The 15,027-nt window shown below is 46.5% G+C and overlaps 6 protein-coding genes across 6 annotated transcripts; 3 read left to right on the forward strand and 3 right to left on the reverse strand.

Annotated features, from left to right (window-relative positions):
• Positions 1–519: 519 nt before the first annotated feature.
• On the forward strand, positions 520–3,538 carry TSTA_068560 (protein kinase, putative; the record flags this gene model as incomplete). Its single annotated transcript, XM_002340779.1, has 4 exons — positions 520–760; positions 814–2,615; positions 2,674–2,736; positions 2,793–3,538. The coding sequence occupies 4 exons, from the start codon at positions 520–522 to the stop codon at positions 3,468–3,470; spliced, it is 2,784 nt and encodes a 927-aa protein (XP_002340820.1). The 3' UTR covers positions 3,471–3,538.
• A 262-nt stretch (positions 3,539–3,800) lies between these two features.
• Positions 3,801–7,883, reverse strand: TSTA_068570 (transcription factor TFIID complex 145 kDa subunit, putative). Its single transcript, XM_002340780.1, has 4 exons — positions 4,672–7,883; positions 4,556–4,612; positions 4,305–4,493; positions 3,801–4,235 (listed from the first exon to the last, which is right to left on the reverse strand). Exons 1-4 carry the CDS (start codon positions 7,671–7,673, stop codon positions 4,145–4,147), a joined length of 3,339 nt encoding a protein of 1,112 aa, XP_002340821.1. The 5' UTR covers positions 7,674–7,883; the 3' UTR covers positions 3,801–4,144.
• A 414-nt stretch (positions 7,884–8,297) lies between these two features.
• Positions 8,298–9,395, reverse strand: TSTA_068580 (RNA methylase family protein, putative). Its single transcript, XM_002340781.1, has 4 exons — positions 9,253–9,395; positions 9,100–9,198; positions 8,755–9,047; positions 8,298–8,699 (listed from the first exon to the last, which is right to left on the reverse strand). The coding sequence occupies exons 1-4, from the start codon at positions 9,333–9,335 to the stop codon at positions 8,446–8,448; spliced, it is 729 nt and encodes a 242-aa protein (XP_002340822.1). The 5' UTR covers positions 9,336–9,395; the 3' UTR covers positions 8,298–8,445.
• Positions 9,396–9,519: 124 nt separating this feature from the next.
• On the forward strand, positions 9,520–11,700 carry TSTA_068590 (Golgi reassembly stacking protein, putative). Its single transcript, XM_002340782.1, has 3 exons — positions 9,520–9,769; positions 9,829–9,909; positions 9,967–11,700. The coding sequence occupies exons 1-3, from the start codon at positions 9,596–9,598 to the stop codon at positions 10,765–10,767; spliced, it is 1,056 nt and encodes a 351-aa protein (XP_002340823.1). The 5' UTR covers positions 9,520–9,595; the 3' UTR covers positions 10,768–11,700.
• Positions 9,989–12,292, reverse strand: TSTA_068600 (mitochondrial protein, putative). The gene is made up of 3 exons (XM_002340784.1): positions 11,984–12,292; positions 11,811–11,903; positions 9,989–11,724 (listed from the first exon to the last, which is right to left on the reverse strand). The coding sequence occupies exons 1-3, from the start codon at positions 12,008–12,010 to the stop codon at positions 11,101–11,103; spliced, it is 744 nt and encodes a 247-aa protein (XP_002340825.1). The 5' UTR covers positions 12,011–12,292; the 3' UTR covers positions 9,989–11,100.
• On the forward strand, positions 12,267–14,847 carry TSTA_068610 (metallopeptidase Mip1; the record flags this gene model as incomplete). The annotated part of the gene is made up of 2 exons (XM_002340783.1): positions 12,267–14,624; positions 14,818–14,847. 2 exons carry the CDS (start codon positions 12,267–12,269, stop codon positions 14,845–14,847), a joined length of 2,388 nt encoding a protein of 795 aa, XP_002340824.1.
• Between the last annotated feature and the right edge of the window lie 180 nt (positions 14,848–15,027).

Raw genomic sequence — 15,027 nt, forward strand, 5'->3', positions numbered from 1 at the left:
TTGAATAGGATGTGGATACCAATCTGCGTACGGAGTTTGTCATTATTTTTCCCTTCGGCATTTCTTTTCTTCTTGTTTCCATATGTTCAAAAGTTTCTGTTTTCTATTTCCTTTCAGGCAAATGTTAGGAAACATCGGCCTTACGATAGAATAGCGCAATAAGATGGTTATATATGTGCTTCACTCCTTTCTCACTTGAAAGAGACAATCATGTGACTCTGAGCACGTAGACGCGCCTTCCTGTTGTGTGCTCCTTCCCTGGGAGCTCTTCTCCCTTCAGACATCTTAGCCAGGCTTTCTCCATTCTTGATTTGTCCCCTGAATGCTCCTCGACGATGAGTCGGGTGTAAGTATTTATCAGCACTCGGGCATTCTCTGAGAAATCCCAAAGGAGGCATCTCCCTCGCTCTCTTATCGAGATTATTGACAGCATTGATAGGTGTAAGGACCGTGTTTAGTCTCGGAAGCTTTGTGTTCCCTGTCTAACACCTCCTTTCATGAAAGTGTCTCCGCGCCACAATGCCAAAACGGAATCGAATACCACCTCACGGCCGTTCGAAAATTTCAACATCTGTCAATGAGTTGAGCGCCAAACCTCAGACCAGTGCTGGCAAGGAGAGACCGCAGTCTGCCACATTGACCGACTCACAAAAAGAGGTACGGCCTTCAAGGATAGGATTTACCTTGAAAATCAAGAGAGGCAGTGCCAAGCTATTGTCTAGATTGGGGCTATGGAACTCGGTGGCCACTGAGGATACTGGTGAGAAGTACATGGGGATACACGTTTTGCAAGAAGGCTAATTAACATTTTAGATGATACATCAAGTACTCCCCTGGATATCAACAGTTTCTGCTCTAGCACCGCATATCAGCACGACTCGGAACATGTTATAATTCAGGACAGGTCAGACTGCTTTTACCCATCGTCAGACGACTTCCCGACAAAGATCGAGTTTCACGAACAACACACTGCGGTATCAAGCACGGACGGATCTGTTGCAGAGAGTTTTGAGTCGGCACAAGCGGCTTTCGAGAATGATTATAACGTGGAATCTGTCTTCGGTCATATAAGTCGTGGTCCCATTTTGGCTCGCCGTCTATCACAAAAGCTGTCCATATTCGGCCCGTCAACTGTGATTCGCCGTACAAAGACCAGATTCAGATTAGGGATTATCCATATGGAAAGCTCCTGCCCCGTTTCTCCAGATCATAAGTGCAATGGCTCGGCACAAGAGAGCGCCGAGTGGTCTACAGGTGTTTCACCTATCTTTAGCCAGGCTGAATATCACAGCTCGTTAGATGGACTCTCGACTTCACTTATGCTATCGGGTTCTAACCGCGAAAGCTCTGCTCAGAGACTATGGTCTGGGTCCAGCAGATCCGCTCCATCAATCCAGTCGATTGCCAAAACAAAAGTTAGACCTTCCATAGTCACGGTTGAAACAGCCGCGGTGGCTAAAGTCTTCTTCGAAACACATTTCAATGAGATTTATTCACCCCAGGATGGTCGCAAGCAGAGGTTTCGAGAGCTTCAAGCGCACCTATGTGCACTCCCATTTACCAATGAAGAGCGATTCGCGGTGCAGAAGGCGTGGGCAGCCCAAGAAAGTGAATATTTGCGTCAAACTCGAGTTCTCAAGTCTCGGTCAAATCGTGCACATGACCGGGAAGCTGTATCCTTTGCGGGCTACGAAGTGATTCGGGTTCTTGGTCAGGGAAGCTTTGGGACTGTCCAATTGGTGAAGGAAAAGACTGTTGATCAGGAATTGCCGCGGAGGAAAAATGCCAAGCTTCAAACCTCTGTTGACAAATGTCAAGATAGTGAACATGGCTCGCGGGTTACGCCGAAAAGCAGCCTTGTATCAGACGGATATGGTCAGGGAAAAAACGCCCAGAAACCAAACGGGGACCGCGTATATGCAATGAAGGTCATACGCAAGGCGGAGATGGTACGTCTCGGTCAAGAAGGTCATATACGTGCCGAAAGAGAAATTTTAACTGCATCTGAGAGGTCGAAATGGATCGTCCCTCTTATTGCCAGTTTTCAAGATGCTGTTAATTTATATCTCGTCATGGAATACGAAGTAGGTGGCGACTTCTTCGGGCTACTTGTACGTCAAGGTGTGCTCTCGGAGGGTGATACCATATGGTATGTGGCTGAAATGATTCTCTGTGTTGAGGAAGCTCATCGTCTTGGTTGGATTCATCGTGATGTGAAGCCGGAAAACTTCTTGATTTCTGCTTCTGGACATTTGAAACTTGCCGACTTTGGTCTCGCTTTCGATGGTCATTGGTCACATAACCAAGCATATTTCCATAACCATCGGTATTCTCTGCTCTCAAAACTAGGAATCGACATTCAGGGTGATACTGAAGATCGAGCCAAGAGTCAAGAACAACGGAACTCAGAGTCTAGTCTACTTCGAAAGAGCGGTTTGGATGCAAGTCAAAACCAAACTGAGGAACCCGTGCTTGATTGGCGTGATCGAAAAGAGAGAAGGCGATTTGCTCGAAGTATTGTTGGCACAAGCCAGTACATGGCGCCCGAAATCATAGCCGGAGAGCCTTATGATGGTAGGTGCGATTACTGGAGCATTGGGATTATTTTGTACGAGGTGAGTATGAGCTCAACATTATAACAAAGCTTGTTGGAGCAGGAGCTAATCTGATAAGTGCTTGTACGGGATGACCCCTTTTTACTGCGAAGACAGAGAAGAAACCAAGAGGCGCATTCGTGTTAGTGACCTCAAAATTTGTTGCACGTTATGAAGTCTAACTATACAGTATTACAGGATCATAGATTCACACTATCCTTTCCGCAGGAACGGCTCAGTGATATCATCATATCGTATCACGCGATCGACCTAATTCAACGTTTACTGCAAAGGAAAGAGTTCCGATTATCTAGCAGAGCATACAAAATCAACGACTGCGCTCTATGGCACGGTTTGCAGAGTCCTGTCTATGCCACCTCGTCAGATCCACGGAATACTCACTGGAAAGGAAGCCACGTCTATAGTGATGACGCAGCTGATATTAAAGCACATCGATGGTTCCGCGATCATTCCTGGAATGATATGCTTCTTCGTCGTCCACCTTATGTACCTGATGAAAGAAGTTGGGAGCAAATCAAGTTCGTCGATGAAGCAACCCTAGAAATGATCACTGCCCAAGAGAAGCAGCAGCTTATAGATGCCCCTTTAACGCCCAATCCTGATGTTTCGACCCCTGATCTTCAGAACATTGCCGAGCTGAATGCCTTGAAGAAGGAAATCGATGATCACGCAAACAAGAAACGAAAGCACAAGGAGAAGAAAAGAGCCCGTGATAAGATTCTCCGAGATGCAGTTGTTGGACCTACGGCGCTAGATCTTCGAACGAGGGGGGCATTTTTGGGTTATACCTGGCGTCGACCGAAATCCGTCAGGGAAGTTCTCGGAATAGAACGCGGCAGAAGTCTAGTCTATTGAATGATCCTGCTTCGCTGAGTTGGGCTTTACGGTTGTGGAAACACATCATACATTCATTTCTCATTGCATTCTCCTTTTCATACTGAAAGCTGTGGGTGGTTTATCATTAGTATATGTATAAGTTAGTTATTCATATTTCTGTCAAGGTTTTCTTTTCTGCATTGAAATTCTTGAGTATTCCTGGACACTTCAATGTTGGGTTCCTATCAAAACAATTGGAAGCTGCCAATCAATACCGCTGGAATAGGTGATGAATACGTATCAGTTCTCAATTGCTATACCTTGGGAACATTCTTACGACGACAAAGTTCGGCTACCATTAATAAAAACATAGGTAGCATTCAACACGAATGTATTTCTCGATCACGATATGTTTTATCCTAACCCTTAACTAACATACACAGATGCAATCTCTCTCGATCTTAGCGCAAAACCGTCCACGTTGGAGAAAATAAGAATAACAATAATAAGAACTCAGTAAGACACCGACCGATTTATGGTATATGCAAACCTTTCCCCAGAGAGATAAGAACAGGGAAAAAAGAAAGGTAGAGGTTGAAAGAGACTCCAGTAATGATACTTTAAATAAGTGCTTTTCGTTTCTGGAAAGATAGATGGTTGAAATGATGCCTCGGAAATGAGATGCAAATGTAATCGTGCGTGAAGTGCGAGGATCAGAAAGAAGTCGTGCCTGGTCCCATGGAGAATGCAGTTTCGCTGATGCCCTCATCTGGCGGTGCGGTACCATTCAGTTTAGGGCAAAGTCTAATTCACAAGAGGGAAAAAGGTTAGCATCCATATAAATATAGGTCTAGTGCAGGAGGGGAGAACTACTTCTTATTAGTCTTGATATGTCCAACCATTCCGCAATTGGCACATTTTCGTGTCGTGGTTCCACCAGATTTTGAAGGGGTGCCAGCTTCTTCGGAGTCGGCAATGGAAGCTCGACCGATACCCTTTTGTTTCTCGCGAGCGAATCGTCGTTCTTTATTACGGTTTAGTCTTGACAGTTCAGCTTCCAGTCTGGTAGAAAGAGGGCTATGTTAGTATTTAGGAATTACATTTGAGAGGGGGTTCAAACTAACAGTTTCTTGTTACGAGCATCAACTTCCGCATTACCGGTTGGCTGTAATTCAGCGAGTCTGCAAATGGATTGTCAGCTGAATGGCTATGACTTCTAGAAAACGGGAGAAAAACGAACTGGGTATTGACAGCTTCAACACGATGCCGAATCTGCATGTACTTCCGAATAACTCGCGGATCCCAGACTAATTGTTCTCTCTGGTAGACGTTTCCATTTTCGTCCTCGAAATCTCGCACGATCCTCAATACCTTGCCCCGTTGGCTACGACTGCTGAATCTACTAAACTGACTCATACTCTCATCATCACGACGGAAAGATGGAGTGGCAACTTCTCGTGGTGTTGGTTTGTTGAAATCGTCCTCTTCGTCTTGATCCATATCGCTGTCGTTGTCTGATGCTTCCATCTGAGATGACAAACTTGCCTTTTGGGCGTCCCAGATACGACGGATAGACTGTTCGTATGCCCTTTGTTGTCTTGCAACGTTGTAGCTATGTCCACCGGTCTCTTTTTGTTCTCTCTTCTCCATTTTTTCCTGTGCACTTTCGCCAATGGCTTGGAATCCACCTTTCATCGATGTCTTGATGAAACTGAACCCTTCACCACGGCCAGTTGGGTCTCCCTCACCATGTAACTTCAACATAGCCTTGCCTTGGGATGCCATTATGAAGTTGCGAGATGCACGCCATGGCGCCATCTGTTGTTCAAAGCTGCTATCTCCCTCTGCTTCTTCGTCATCATTTTCGGCGGCGTTGAAGTGGCCGGTATCATGAAGATGTTGCAATCCAACTTGCATAGACTCCAGTAGACAGACATCTTCAGGCTGTATCCAGGACCGAATGGTATCCGAATCCGGAATTGGCCCTTCTGGTGGTACCCACATTTTGGTATCCTTGTTATGAGAGACGAAATCTTTCATCTTTTGTCGGTTCTGCATATCTGTAGAACCAGGAAGATGTGCGGTGACTTGATTGATTGAAACTTGCATGTTGCCATCCTTTTTCATCAACCGGAAAGTAAGCATCTTCAAGCGGTTTTTAGCAACAGTCGTAACTTTTCGTGAATGTGGACCAGGAATATCCGTAGAGGGGAATTGTTGCCCAACTACATAAAGATTCTCAATGTTCTTGAGAAAGAAACTGGAACCGTCGGTTTGAGTTGTGCCTTTGACGACCAGAAAATCTGTAGATTTAGGCTGGTGACTGAAGATAGGGGCACGATACATGGTGTTCGTAATAGCGGGAGCGGTTTCCCCGGGGTCAATATGCCCAAATATAGAGAATGGACTTTTGTCTTGAGGCAACAATACCTGGGTCTCACCAATCTCTGCTTTGGGACGTGTAGGATCATCTGTATTCTTGCGGCGGTAGTAATTGACGACACGGTTCGCCATACCAAAATTCGACATCATCATAGGAACTTCTTCAGAGTATTCTAGCAATAGTACTGTCGAGTTATCTGCTAGTGACAAGGACTTGGTAGAATTGTAGAGAGCTTTGACGTCCTTTCCTTTGGTATGCTTGCGTTTGATGACCGGGGAATTCTTAAACCATGAACTGACATGAGGTCGGAAAGACAGAGCTGGACGATGAAATGATCGTGCTTCAGCCGTCGACAATTCAGTCTTGTAATATGGCCATTGTAGCCGGAGAGCAGGCATACTATGCTCGAGAGCTGCATTTCCCAATGTACTTCGGATTTTGCTTTGATGGTTCTCCTTCAGCATATCGTAGGCATCGTCATTAGAAATATTGTACCGTTTATTGAGACGTTTGGTCGTGTTGGCGTCCATTTCATCCCGGTCGTGAACATTTAGCGACTTCGGTTTCTGTAGGATAGCTTCAGGACGGGTGTCAAGTAATAAGTGAGGGTCGTTCAAGTCAATAACAATCTTCTTAGCAATTTGAGAAGTCAGGCGACCTGGGTCATCCAGAAGAGGTATTTCAATGTCCGCCAGGGCCAGTAGCTCATGCGGATCACGCCCAAGCTTGCGTTTTTTCGTGGGTCGTACTTCTTCCATGTCAAGTGACCAGGTAGTTTCATCAACAGGTACTGTTGTAGCCTCTTGTGGAGCTGCCTCTTCCTCCTCATCGGCCTCTGAGACCACTGTCTTAATGTCCCAATCAGTACACAAGACGCGAAGATCTTGCATGGTGACACCACCGGGAAGGATCTCTGAATCGTCAAACTCGGCATCAAAATCTTCCTCAGATTCGACAGGAGAGTCCTCGACTTGCTGAAGTGATACTAAACCCAGATTTTCGAAATCATGGGCACGCTTAGTACCTTGTCCACCGGTCTTGAAAATTCGTTCTTGGTCCAGACCAAACTCGAGATTGATTTTGGTGGGCAAAACAGGTTTCGGAGGTTTCGAGGGTTGTTTCCCAAGGTAAAATGCCTTCTTGTGACGAAAAAGTTCAACGAATCGAGGAAATGAGTCCCGATCAAAATTCGGCCATAGTGACCTCAGCAGTTCTTCATCATTTTCGGGTGGAGCAGGAATATGATCAGGACCGGGGATGACACCAGCGGCAGCCGCAGAGCGCGCAAACAGAGCTTGTTGTTCTCTCCAAGCATTCAATGTTGCCGGATCCATGTCCTCCTCTGCATGAGAGATGGTCTCGTCTGGATCCTCTCCGAAAAGATCAATATCCCCATCATCATCAGGAGCGGTTTCGGTGAGTGGTAAGGCAGCATTGTTGTCTATACCGTTCATATGTTCTCGGTCGCCAAACAAATCTTCTGTTGTGTGACCATTTTCAGCGACCGGAGACAACGCGCCGTCGCCGAACAAGTCATCCACTTCATCTCGACCATTATGTTCAGCAGTAGCCTCGTCATTGCCAAAGAGATCACCGGAAAACAGATTATCTAGATCTATTTCATCCTGTTTCACTTCTGGCACCTGCACGACGGAAGTAGTAGGTGCTTCTTCTTCATCGGGAAGGTCGTCATCGTCGAAGTCCTCAAAATCAATCGCATCGTCCGCTTTTTCGCCGGTCTCCAAGTCACGTCCCATAAAATCAAATTGACCGCCATCAGGAGCATTTATCTGAGCTAAGACATTCTGAAAATCGAGATCATCGACGACGTTGTCGCCGTTCTCGGTGGCGTGAGGCATGATGGACTATGTTCGATGTCGTGGTGAAGCTTAGGTGAAGGATGACCCGGGCGAGCACTGAGAATCCAAAGTTTCAACCGTTGCTTAACATCACGCTCTCATCCCCGAGTCGTCGACTCGAGTGAGCGTACGAGCGAGAAAGAGTTGATGAGAATGTAGAAGAGCTTCCTTCGTGGAGAATGATTCCAATGAATAGGATATGACCTCGTGCGGTACTCCGCGGTAAGGATACGGCAGACTATAACGCCCAGTCCTATTGTTGCCGCTTTGTCAATGACATTATCCTGTCACCGCTTTACTTAAACTAACTCTTATTGGTTCAGATACTACCAGTATATAAGTGAGCCTGCAGTACACCGTAGAAAAATATACGGCAGAATCCTGGCGGTGAGGCGTTCTTTGAAAGAATAAACCTGGTTTGCACCCACCTGCGTTTGAAGCGTGGTCAGCGTTACGGACCTAACAGTTCTAGAAAGTCTACCCTGTTTGCACTGCTTCATACAGAGTCGACTGACTAGACTTTATGCAAGAGCACTATATTGAGCTCTATTTAAGTGTATTCTTACCGTAAGCCACAGAACTGATGGACTTTTTGAGAAATACAATCGGACTGTAACAATGATGAATAGCTAGCTATGAATAACATTTTAACTTTCTAAGTGAAGCTATAGAATCCCCTCGAAAAGATATTCCCACGTGTATATTGTCAGTTTCGCTATGTCAACCATGGAGTTGATCCGTAATGTGGCGTAGTAGATACCAACTACATCGGTCAGTCGGATAGAGTCAACTTGAAGTCTCCATAGTAAGCGCAAATTGCTTTACTTGCACCTTCTATGCAGTAGTGCTCAACAATCACATGATTTCCATCACCGACCAACTTTGCTAGTTGTCTCAGATCTGAAGTCCTTGGCAGATAGAGGACTATATGTTTGGAAAAAGCTGAATATTCTCGATAAAGATGGCCCAACGAATAGGGTTCCATCGTCTGCAGGTTGAAAACCTCGTCCGACCTATATCCAGGACCTGAAAGGCCAGTCAGCTGTTTTCCCTAAGATAGTACAAAAAATAGGTACCATACCTCCCCACGGAGGGCTAGCAAAGACAACACTATAGAAGCCCAGGTCTTTCAAATGCGTCTTTAAGATCTCGAAACAATCTCCTTCAAACCAAGTAATCTTTGATTGAACGCCGTAGATCTTAGCATTATGCTTGGCGCAAGCAAGAACAGCAGGGTCTTTTTCGATCGCGTACACCCGCTTCCATCGTCCAGACTTAGCGAAAGCTATGCTATTACCGCCTGCCCCAGCAAAAGCATCTATCAGAACGACTTTATCTTTTGGGGTAGATGTAGATATGTGCTCTGCGATTTTACTGCAATTGAATTAGTCGGATTGAACAATAGTAAATGGGAAGCAGTACGTACTTTGCGACAGGTTCGGGCGTAACACCAAACCAGGCATCGTCGGTCAGCCAGATTCCTTCTTCATACTTTGAAAATATGCGATGCCGCTGACTCCAGTAACTAGTACTCCGTTTAGCATAGGCATCAAGACTAGAGTACGGACGGAGGGCCTACTTCTGAATATCCCAAGGAACTTCACCTATGTCGCTGTAGTGATGTACCTCTGGAGGCGCAATTTCTTCAGACTCCTCGGTCATGGCAATAGTTTCGAGACCTTGCCAACCATCCGATGGTTGACATGTTTGTTCGAAGTAGTTGCTGGTAGAGAAATTACTGGAGAAGGTGCCTGTCGCTGCCACAAATTAAAGTGGAGCAGAAGCTATGTTTGCATTGTTTGTTTACATCAACTGTACCCGTTCTGGACAGCTCTCTATAGTCTGCGGGGAAGCTCAAGTTTGCGAATACACATTACCGTTCATTTTCGTGACTGTTTGCTGACTGTTACCTCGTTGCAATAATGTTTGGGGCTCTCAATAGATTTATTGGCCGGCTTGACAGCGAGGCTGTTCAGAATGATTCGCATGGACATGGGGACAACTCATTCGGTTTTCAAATACTCCGCAACAAGGACGGTGATCTCCCTCTAGAACCGTGGTTTGATTTCATTATTGGAATAAATGGACATCTTATTGTGAGAATCGCAATCTCTCAAACGCGTGTGATACTGGCTTACAAGTTTTGCGAATGCAGGAGCCAGATCACAATCTCTTTGTCACTGAGGTCCGTAACTGCGCCGGGTCAAGTGTATCGTTAGAAATCTGGAGCGCAAAGGTACGCGTGGAGCCATTCAAGTCCAGCTACAATATTACCATTCTAATAAGCCCTTAGGGTCAACGAACACATACTATCTCGATTCCAGTCTCGAAAGAGAATCCCTCATTAGGTCTCACATTACAACTCGCGCCATTATCAGTTACACAACACATTTGGCATGTTCTGTCCATACCATCACCCTTGAGCCCTGCCTATCTTGCGGGACTTCTAGAGCACTCCGATTATATCCTAGGGTCACCTAGTGGCACATTACGAGGAGAGTCTGCACTAGGTGAACTGGTGGAGGACCATCTCAACCGAAGTCTAGTATTATGGGTATACAATAGCGAATTCGACGTTGTCCGAGAAGTAGAACTGGTACCAACAAGGGGCTGGGGAGGAGAAGGCGCCTTGGGTGCTGTTCTTGGATACGGAGCATTGCATAGGTTACCTGTGGGTTTGGGGGAAGAAGTTGAAGGGCCCGGTGAAGTCGTCTTTGAAACAAAAGAGGACGGCCAGGAGCAATTGAGGGACACACCCGCATACAATACGAACCCGATATCTCCCACAGGAAATTATCTTGTCCCTGCTAATATGGCTTCACCTCCTCCCTTATCGTCACCTACTAGTTCTCTCAACAGCCCCGCTCCCCCGCGATCAAACAAGCCAGGACGAAGAAATCGACATGCGGGAATCTCACCTAGCAAGACATTTGATGAATATTTCGCTGAAGGGGAACAAAAGAGCAAGGAGGAGGACATTATACCTTCACGAAAGGGCGCGCCGCTTGCACCTCCACCAAAGGCGGGAGATCCGCCGCAACAAATCCAAGCAGGAACGAACGAGGAAGAAAGTGTCTCTGCTGGACAGACGTAATAAAACGCTTTCGGATCATGTATTATTATAACTCCTTCAGGTTCTTCATTTTACGAGGCGTATATCTACAAGGAATGAAATCTTTGCGAGAAGAATAGTAATGAACCTTCGAAGTAAGCACGCCCTGTATGCCAACTAATCACACAAAAGAAAGTCTTGAAGTCTAGAAATAAAACATCTTTTAAAACATGGTTATCAGTCGAGACAAGACTGGTGAAGGAACAAATTTTACAAGGAGCAGAGGCACCATCTGTCTTCTGCGATCATATTGGAGAAATGGCTTCTCAAATCAAACCAAAGGGGCTGTGCTCAACAGTAGTCATATACGAGGTTTTATCGGCCCTTTCTGACCCATTCTTCAAGATATTCGCGGGCCTCTCCAATCTTATCCTCCAACATAGCGCGACCCATCTGGCTATGGGCCACTCCGGTTGTGTATACGTGCTGAATATAAGTGCGCGCTTTGAGGTGGTTGTCAGCCACCACCGGGACCTTCTTCTCATATTCCCAAGCCAAGTCTGAGACATTGCGCATAGTCACCGGCAGAAGTGTCCAAGCGGCAATGGTGCCGAATGCAAGAGGAGTCGCCGATCTCAGAATAATTCCACGGTTCCGGGAGACAATTGATCCAGCCATGGCTGACACGATAACATAAACTCCTCCGGGAAGAAGGCGCTCGCCAGATTCAGGAGACGGAGCTAGAGATGCAACTGTGTTTGTAAAGGCGTTTTCCACACGAAGCACACGAGACAAGAAGTCATTGAAACTGTTCTCGGCGGCAAGGGAGTGTGCATAGAGGAACAGGCGGGCACGCCGAACTTGCGCCGTTAGAAGATCGGTGACGCTAGCTTCTTCTTTTGAAACTGTTTTGGAGATATCGGAAGGGATAGTGACAATGGGCTTCTGTTCTGGAACTGCAACAGACTCAGTAGGATAGTCGTCGTAAATAGGCTTTCTCTGTGCAGCGGAGATGGTTAGTCGTGGTTCCTTTGGCGAAAGGTAAAGCATGACCGGGAACAGCAACGATTCGATCATATACGTACAAGATCCGATGGGCTCTCAGCATAGGCAGTTCGTCGAGGATATGTGACTATGCCTCCAGCGATGAAGGTCGCAGCTATGGGAGCAACGACTCGCTATGTACACGGTTAATAACGGCTTGCTTATTGTCCACATGTATAGCAACGAAATCCGGACAAAAAGGGAGGAGACATACTCGCTGGAACATTGGCCGGAATGCCATCTCGAATAAAGAAGAGGTCAATGGCCAATGGGTGCGACGGTGCGGGTTACCAGTTGTTGAAGAATATGGTTTTCTCAAGTCGTTTGAGGCTTTTGCGGAACTGACGTTTGATGTTGATCGGAAAGGACAGGGCCGATCCAAGCCTATTACGGTAGCTCGGCTGTTCGGGCGACAAGGAACACTTTTCTTCTAGTATCTCCTTTCCTCGAACATCGTATTTGCAGGTCAATGAGAGCAGCAGTTTCAAGATTTTAGGATGCTGAATTCTGTGCGGTCTCGTCCATGGACCTGCAAGGACTGCCTGCAGCGTCTTCATCGCCTACAGCGTTCCCGACCAGAACGTACCTTCGCCACTGCTGTTGCTGCCGACCAGCAGTCTTCCATTGATTATGTCGCAGCAAATAAATTCGCAAAACAACGTGATGACGATAACCTGCGCCGAGTATTCGATTCGCGTTCATTTTGGCGCGAGTTCTCTCAGAGACAAACTAATAGTTCGAAGCGAACCGGCATCGTACAGAATCAATATCTCACAAGCCCTGAAGGGTTCCGTGAGTTTGCGCATACGTCATTACAGAAATGTCAACGCATCGTCTCAAAGGTGTTGGCGGTGTCTACGCTGGAGGGATACAAATCGATGGCTAGAGATTTAGATCGACTGAGTGATCTTTTATGTCGTGTTATTGATCTATCGGACTTTGTCAGAAGCAATCATCCAGATCCGAGGATACAAGAGGCGGCTACACAAGCATACGCGCTCATGTTCGAATACATGAACATATTAAACACAACAACAGGATTGCACGACCAGTTGAAAAAGGCAGCGGCTACTCCTGAAGTGGTATCGTCTTGGACGGAGGAAGAGAGAATGGTTGCGGAAATACTGATCAAAGACTTCTCGAATTCGGCAATCCATATGCCCCCTAAAGATCGACAACGGTTCGTCAATTTATCCAACGATATCAGCCAGTTGGGCTCTGAGTTTGTTAACGGAGCGGAACCCGCAAGACCTCACGTCGTGTTGAGCAAGAGCAGTGTTCAGGGGTTGGATCCGGTGGTTGTACAACAGTTGCAGAGATGGAATAGCGTGCCCATCCCGACCTGGGGGGTAGAGGGACGATTGGCGCTCAGGTCTATGCATGATGAAAATTCGAGGAAGGAAGTTTATATGGCGACACGGATGTCGAGCAGAAGACAAATCCACCGGTTGGAAGAACTTCTTCACAAAAGAGCAGAATTGGCCAAATTGTCAGGATATAGTACTTATGCCCACATGGCATTAAGTGATAAGATGGCCAAAACGCCCGAAGCAGTCTCCAATTTCTTGACAACACTTATTGGAAACAACCGAGTCCAGGTCCAGGAGGAGCTCGCTAAATTACAGAGCATGAAAGAAGCGGCACCGCTACAACCCTGGGACCATGCATACTACGTTCAGAAGCGCGTTTTGGAATACTCAATGTCACGGCGGTCTCGCGAGTTAAGCAGGGTTCCTGAGTTCTTCTCACTTGGAACGGTAATGCAGGGTCTTTCTCGCTTATTTGATCATTTGTATGGTGTACGACTAGTACCACAAGAAACATTGCCTGGAGAAACATGGAACTCCGATGTTCGACGGTTAGACGTTGTCGACGAGGCCGGTCGACACATTGCTGTCATATATTGCGACTTATTTACTCGGCCTAACAAGAGTCCCAATCCAGCACATTTTACACTTCGGTGTGCACGTGAAATAACCGCAGAAGAAATTGCCGAATCTGCGTCTATGGATCCTCCATCTCACCCAAATGATGGAATGGCCACGGCGATGAATCCTGATTCAGACACCCTTCGGCAATTACCTACAATTGCTCTTGTCTGCGACTTCCCGGAGCCCCCAGTATCTGGAAACGGGCCGCCTACACTACTCTCGGAACATAGTGTGAGGACCTTATTCCACGAAATGGGACATGCAGTCCATTCTGTCCTTGGGCAAACACCTCTTCAGTCGATTTCAGGTACACGATGCTCGACTGATTTTGCAGAATTGCCATCCGTGCTTATGGAGAGTTTTGCTACAGCACCAGAAGTTCTCGCACTGTATGCGCGTCATTGGGAGACTGACAAGCCGTTATCCGACAGTATGATGCAAAGCATGGCTGCAGATCGGGCTGCACACGGAAGTATATATGGAGCAGTTGAGAATGAAGCACAGATCTTGATGGCGCTCGTTGATCAAGCCTACCACGCTCTATCAGCAGACGGCGGCAAACGATCCATTGACAGTACTGACATCTACCATCAAGTATTCTCCACGTATTGCACACTCCCGGATCCACAGGACAGTAACCCACGCACATCCTGGCAGGGATTCTTCGGGCATTTATATGGTTACGGAGCCACATATTACAGTTATATATTTGACCGTGCGATCGCGAACAAGATCTGGCAAGACGTCTTCCATGGAGGCAAGCTATCAATTGACCGTGAAGCTGGTGAAAAGTACAAGAACGAGGTTCTTCGCTGGGGCGGTGGACGTAACGGCTGGAGCTGTGTGGCAGGCGTTCTCGGCGACGCGAACCCTTCAAATGCAAATGGACGATTGGCGGAAGGTGGTGAAGAGGCGATGCGTGAGGTAGGTCGATGGGGGCTGGGACGGGATGGGATATCGAGTTGAGTTTGCAGGTTATTTGATACCCTACTTAATAGATACACGCATGTAACGTTACGTCGACAATATGAACATACGTGAAGTCGTACAATAAGTATAACCGTACATGAGAGATATGTGAATGAATTACGATACGTCACAGTCAATTATCTTATAGGATCACTTGGGAATATCTTTTGGTGTTTAGGGGCATAGGTATAACCAACCCGATTAATGCTTATACTCATCTGAGATACGTTCGTGCTAATATTTGGTATATTGATCTATTCCTCTATCTCCTAAATATCTTTGTCAAGAGTGCCTACAAAAAGCAAAGCAACAAACTCCGGATACCCTATGCACCAATGAAGGACTCCCCATGCCTAAT

This window comes from Talaromyces stipitatus, genomic scaffold, assembly GCF_000003125.1.
Source record: "Talaromyces stipitatus ATCC 10500 scf_1105507295523 genomic scaffold, whole genome shotgun sequence".
Lineage (NCBI taxonomy): Eukaryota > Fungi > Ascomycota > Eurotiomycetes > Eurotiales > Trichocomaceae > Talaromyces > Talaromyces stipitatus.